Source organism: Bidens hawaiensis, unplaced genomic scaffold, assembly GCF_021521415.1.
Source record: "Bidens hawaiensis isolate Kalapana, Puna unplaced genomic scaffold, B.hawaiensis_p1.1 tig00028300_1, whole genome shotgun sequence".
In the NCBI taxonomy this organism is placed as follows: domain Eukaryota; kingdom Viridiplantae; phylum Streptophyta; class Magnoliopsida; order Asterales; family Asteraceae; genus Bidens; species Bidens hawaiensis.
Genome location: NW_027494619.1, coordinates 71,488 through 77,837, shown reverse-complemented (window position 1 = coordinate 77,837; position 6,350 = coordinate 71,488). Strand labels below are relative to the sequence as shown.

General features: G+C 34.0%; 1 protein-coding gene across 1 annotated transcript; it reads left to right on the top strand.

Moving 5' to 3' along the window:
• Nucleotides 1-4,075: 4,075 nt before the first annotated feature.
• Nucleotides 4,076-5,041, top strand: LOC143576790 (uncharacterized). The gene is made up of 2 exons (XM_077060812.1): nt 4,076-4,571; nt 4,668-5,041. The coding sequence occupies exons 1-2, from the start codon at nt 4,076-4,078 to the stop codon at nt 5,039-5,041; spliced, it is 870 nt and encodes a 289-aa protein (XP_076916927.1).
• Nucleotides 5,042-6,350: the final 1,309 nt, after the last annotated feature.

The following is a 6,350-nucleotide window of genomic DNA, read 5'->3' as shown; positions in this document are numbered from 1 at the left end:
GGATGTATTGTATGTCGTCTGATTAACTAGAACTCACTCAGCGTAGCTGACTTTTAGTATGCACGCAGGTTAACAGATTGAGACAACTGGTTTGAGAAGGACACATGGCAAGATTGAAGAGGCTGGCATCTGAAGATTTGTTATGGTGTTTCGATACTATGTTTTATTTATGTTTTAAAAAGACAAGTTATGAATATTTGTAATGAATGGTTGACTATTAATATTATTCCGCGAAAGTTTTAATTAACTCTGATATTCAGAACTGTGTTTATGTGTAAATCCAACGATAAAGTGAGGCACCGGTAACGGGGCCTTACAGTTAACTACAACCACTCGAAGTTGTTAGGATTGGTATTTGAGAAATTGAAGTCAATCCTAATCATTCTACTTTACCAACTTCTTGTCTACTTAAATTGGCATTCTCGTAGTAACATGCTATTAAGCACATGATAGACTTGAAAATATGCATTCTATTTTTTATTATGTCATAGAATATATTCACTCAAAAATGAGGAATATAATCTATCATATATTATTAGGGCAAGCTGATCACATGTTTATTTAATAATCATCAAGGAACAATGGAGTGGATTCTTGATCTTAGATGGTAACCTTCATATACTTGAATTACTCATTTAGAATTTCTCTTCTTGTCACCAATATATTATATATAAGTATTTATATTTTGTAAAAAGTTTAAAAATCATTCTAAAAATGATTAAACCATCCGATTAAAGTAAGATGATGATTCATCATTAGAAACATTTGTGTCCACGGATCGATACTTGGTTCTTACCAATACTATCCTACATATACGATAGGTACACTTGCCTATTCTGTGTGTTTAGTTTTAGTAGAAATCACTTTTTATAAATTTAAAACACGATCTTGTGCAAAGCTTGAACTCCAATTAGTTATAATTTTACTACCACGCGCAGCACACATCAAGTACTCCGTCTATATATACCACGCATATGTATATATGCATGTGTACCGTATATGTATAAGTGTGACGTATATGTATGAATTATACGCTGAACTACTTATACGCCAATAAGGATTTATACGCTTGAATGATTTTACAAAAAATTAAATGAAAGATAAACAATGTATACGCATGTAAACAATAGATACGTACTTATATGGAGGTTAAGATAAGAATAAGTAAATAATTAATAATGAAAGGTAGCGTTTAAATGAAGATTTGATTTGATTAAATCATTGAACTTCGATTTTTCTGATGAGGTAAAGTAAAGGATTATTAAGGAAAATAACATATTTCCCAGCTGATCTGACAGCTTAACCCCAGCCAGGGGCTCTGCCCATTGGACCCTACTAGGGGTTGCCGCCCCTAGAACCATGTTCCCCATGACTTACGTAGCTAGGGGTTACAATAACCTAGAAATATGATACGAATATGGCTAGTTAATTGTTACATATAATTGTTATACTGTTAGCCGCGCCAAGTTAAGGAAATGAGTTACCATTAACTCTGAAAGGAATCGGACCTAGGTGAATTTCTATCCCCACTTCCTTGTGATGTTTTCGGGGCTGTGTGCATACTCGATGAGATTAGTTAATCTTACCTTCAATGGTAAGTGTATGATATGTGATTTTTATGAACGATGTATGAACGATATAGAAAAGGTTAATGGTATGCTTAAAGTTATATATATATATATATATATACATATATAAATGTACATATGGAATGGAAATGTAATTATGATTGTGAGATGAAATGTTCTTATGGTTAAGAAGGGAACATACCCTAATAATATCTACGAACGTAGGGAACAGACCCTAATAATAAATTCTAATGTAGGGAACAGACCCTAATACTATCTACAAAGGTTATAGGGTGAAATTCTTTTTAAAACACATAAATAATTATGTAATAATGAAAGTATGAAAGAAAGTATGTATGTATGTAAGTATGAAAGAAAGGTAACATGCAAAGTATGTTATATGTATTTTTAGATACGTATAAAAGTAAGTATGTGATTGTATTGTATGTTTTCTGATAAAATAGAACTCACTCAACATAGCTGACTTTTAGTATGCACGCTGGTGAATAGGTTAAAAGAGCTAGCATGACGATAACACATGGCAAAGATGGAATGGCTGGCATCTGATGATGGAAGAATAATATTTTATCTTATGTTTTATGTTGAGACAATTTGTGATGTTTTAAGACAAGTATTTTATGGTTGTAAGAAATGGTTGACTTTTATTATTCCCCGAAAATGCTTTAATTAACTCTGATATTTAGAATTGTGTTAATGAGTATATCCAACGTCAATGTGGGCACTGGGACCGGGGCCTTACAACGGAATGTTCTAAAGTAATAGGAAAGATACTAAAGATTAACGAATGGATTCTATAGATTTGATATGAGTTAATGAACTCAAGAGTTACAATATACTACTTAAAGTTTATTTTTAAAAAGTTATTAAAATTATATTAGAATTAATATATAAATACTTTTACTTAATAAATGTTAAAGTTGTAACAAATACAATATATATATATATATATAATGATTTGAGGTTGGTTGGTATATGTGAAATAATAAATTATATATTCATTATTATTAATAAATATATCTTATTAAATTAATATTTATAAAAATATGATATTTTATAAAATACTTGTAACTATATTTTAATGTTTGTTGGGATGAGAAAAAGGCAAAAGGAAGATTGGAAACTTCTCAACCTCTCAAGAAATTGCTAAGTATGAACTCCGAGCAAGCTCAGACCACCCAGCAAGGTTTTACTTATCCTAGCAAGGTATTTTGCCTTCCGGGCAACGTTATATTCTAAAAGTCCTCTTAAGTGTTAAACCGAGCAAGTTTCACTTTGTATAGCAAGGTAGTTATTTAAGCCAAGCAAGGTTTGTTTTCCTAGCAAACTCTTGGCTTAAACCAAGCTAAAACCAATTCTAGCAAGGTTTATTCATAATAAACAGTGTTCCCAGCAAGGTTGAAGGAAGTAGATCAAGAAACAGTTTAAAGACTTCTGCCGAGCAAGGTTTAACTCATAGCAAAGCTACATTGTTACCAGCACACTTTGATTTGCTTAATAAGTTAATATTAACAAAGAGTTGAAGGGATTCCTGAAGAAAAAGTTTGCTAGTGGGACTAAATCGATCAAAGTTTGATACGGTCCAGAGGATTGAAGTATGCTAGGTGAATATTTTCCTTGGAAAATATTTAAAGTAAGTCTTCCCGGAGAACCGTTTACCAGCACAGTTCATGGTTACCAAGTCTGCTCGACAATGATGCATGCTGCAAAGCTTGCCCGAAGACTTGTTTTGCACTTAGCATTTATTGTAGTAGCTTTAATTATATAGGAATTATTAGGGTTTCCAGATATGGAATGTCAGGTGTCAGGGCAGACCTATAAAAAAAATAATTTAGGGCACGCCTATGACACAACATACGACACCTAGACCTTTCACCTGATATTGATTGTTACGACTGTCTTTATCTCGTATGGATAAAACATTCCTTTCTGAAACCCTAATTGATTTTTATTGTATTTGACATATTATATCAATGGAAATCTTTTGAGTTACAGTGTGTTTTTGTTACCTTTGTGTCAAGTAAGCAACATTTAGTGTGGTAGTGACTCAACCATCAACATAACGATTGTTCTTTCCTAAATTAACAAGTCGTTAACCTTCTTGTCGACACTAATAGTGTGGGTTACGACATAGTGACTGAGCGATATAATCGGGATCGACAAATGGTATCAGAGCTTGTTTTGCTATTTGGGTAAAGAACTGTTATTGATTACTATTGATTATTGCTAATTTGAAGACGATGAATGACGTCAGCTGACTACTGTTTCATTGAGTGGTGGCGTCAACCGTTCTGTTTTTCATTTCTCTGATCTACAAATTTTTTGAGGTTTAAAAGTGTTTTCTCTCTTAGATCTTCATTTCTTTGTTATTATCTTTCTAAAATCTGTCCAGATATCTCAGATCTAATTATTCTTTAAAATAGTATTTGAGTTTTTATTTGTCAAGTTTTCTTTATTGTTCAAAATATCTTATAAAAGACCAAAAAAATATGTCTGGATACGATGAGCAAGAGTTGTCTACTAACAAAATTCCCAGGTTGTACGGACAGGAGAACTATATAAAATGGAAAGTGTTATTCAAAGCAGCTGTCTGCTACAACGACGTGGAGATGTGGACTTCAATCAAAAATGGACCCTATGTGGTTGATGGAACAAACAACCCAAATGTTGAAGCTAGAATGAAAAAGGTTGATGACAGAGCTTTAGCCATGCTGAAGTTGGGACTGTCTTTGGAAATTTTGACAAAACTTGCTCACCATACAACAGCCAAAGCCATGTATGATGCTTTGTTGGAAATGTTTGAAGGCAATACAGAATTAAAGAATATCAAGAAAGAAAGGTTGAAGCAACAACTTGATCAACTCAAGTATAAAGATGGTGAAAGACTGAAGTCTATCCTGGAAAGATTCTTGACTATTGTCAATGAAATCAGAACAACTGATTATGTTGTGACAGATTCTAATTTGAATACAATGTTGCTCTCATGTTTGTCAAAATAATGGTACACTGCAAGCAAGTTCATAAGGCAGAAACCAAACTTTGTAGACTTGAAGTTGGATGATGTGATTTGCTTCCTTCAAGCATCAGAGATTGAAATGATTGAAAATGAAATGATTGCTTCCGTTGCCAAGAACATGATCCACACTAGTGTTGTTCAAGATGATCTTAAGCAAATTGATGTTGATGACCTAGAGGACACGGATCTAAAGTGGCAAGCTGCAATGTTGGCACTGAGAAGCAAGAGGCTATACAATGGGACTGGAAGATTATTGATTTCAGGACCAAATTATAGAATTGGATTTGACAAATCCAAGGCTATTTGTTACAATTGTCAGTCACCTAGTCATTTTTCTAGGGAGTGTAATCTACCTAGGCAATTCAACAACAATCAAGGCCAGCAGTACCAGCCTAGAAATCAGAACCAGTTTCAGAATCACAACCGACGTCAACAATGAAAATTCAACAACAATTTCCATAGCAACAAAAACTTCAACAACAGTTACAATAACCAGTAACCTCAGAATCATCAACAAGTTGTTCCTCAAAACCAGAACCATCAAAGAAACAACAATCAAAATCCTCCACAAGTTCCTACAAACAACAGAAACAATGTTAATAATCCTCCAAAGAATCCAGGAATTGTAGCAGTGACTGCTCAACAGCAAGAATGAGACTTTGATTGGAGTGATCATGCAAATGAATTGAAAAGGAAAATGTTGCATTTATGGCCAAAATTCACAATGAAGCTGAATCCTCCACATCTCAGGTACATTCAAACTTAAACATTGAATTACTTGAAATAATTGAATCACTATGAATGACAGTTGGTAAGGTTGAGAGTGAATGCTTCAAAAAGCAAAGTATAATCAATGTGTATGAGGCCAGTGACATGACCTATGAAGATAGGATCAAAAGTCTTGAGCAAGACTGCATGGACACTTATAGAAAACAGTCTAGGTATGTGACAGAGATTGATGGGTTGAAGAAGATGGTTATTGAAGAAAAAGTGAAGAATACCAAACTTCATGTAAGGCCCCGAACCCGGTGCCCTACTTGGACGTTGGATTTACTCATAAACACAATTCTACAAATCAGAGTTAATTTAAAACATTCACGGAATATAAAACTTCAAGACATCATTACAAAAATTCAAGTCTTGTCTTTAAAACATAACATAAAGCATCATATTTAAATCATCATTTCTTCCATCTTCAGATGCCAACCGTTCAATGCATGTCATGTGCCATCGTCATGCCAGCTCATTAATAATATTTACCTGCGTTCATACTAAAAGTCAGCTACGCTGAGTGAGTTCTAGTTAATCATGCAATATACATTACATCCACATACTTACATATATACGTATCTGAAGATACATATTCATACTTAACCTGTTACCAAACTTTCATATATACATACTATCACTTACCTCTGCCCACCGAGAGTATGTTCATAGTCCGCTGTCTATACTTAAACTCAAGGTCAAAAACACGTAAAAGGTTTGAAGTCTTTACCTATGTTCACCATTCATGATACATACAAGGTCCGCAGTCCTTCCCTATACCCTCCTACAACGACAACACGTACAAGGTCCGCAGTCCATCCCTATGTTGCCACCTATTCCATAGCATGTACGAGGTCCGCAATCCTCCCCTACGCTATTACATTTACTGCACGTATAAGGTCCGCAGTCCTTTCCTATGCTGACTCATATCTACTATACGTATAAGCTCCAAAGTCCTTATCTACGTTGACATCTATCAT

Coding starts and splice junctions, on each gene's coding strand:
- LOC143576790 (XM_077060812.1), top strand. CDS start 4,076: ATGTCTGGATACGATGAGCAAGAGTTGTCTACTAACAAAATTCCCAGG. Junction 4,572..4,667: donor GAATACAATGTTGCTCTCAT/GTTTGTCAAAAT, acceptor GCTTCCTTCAAG/CATCAGAGATTGAAATGATT.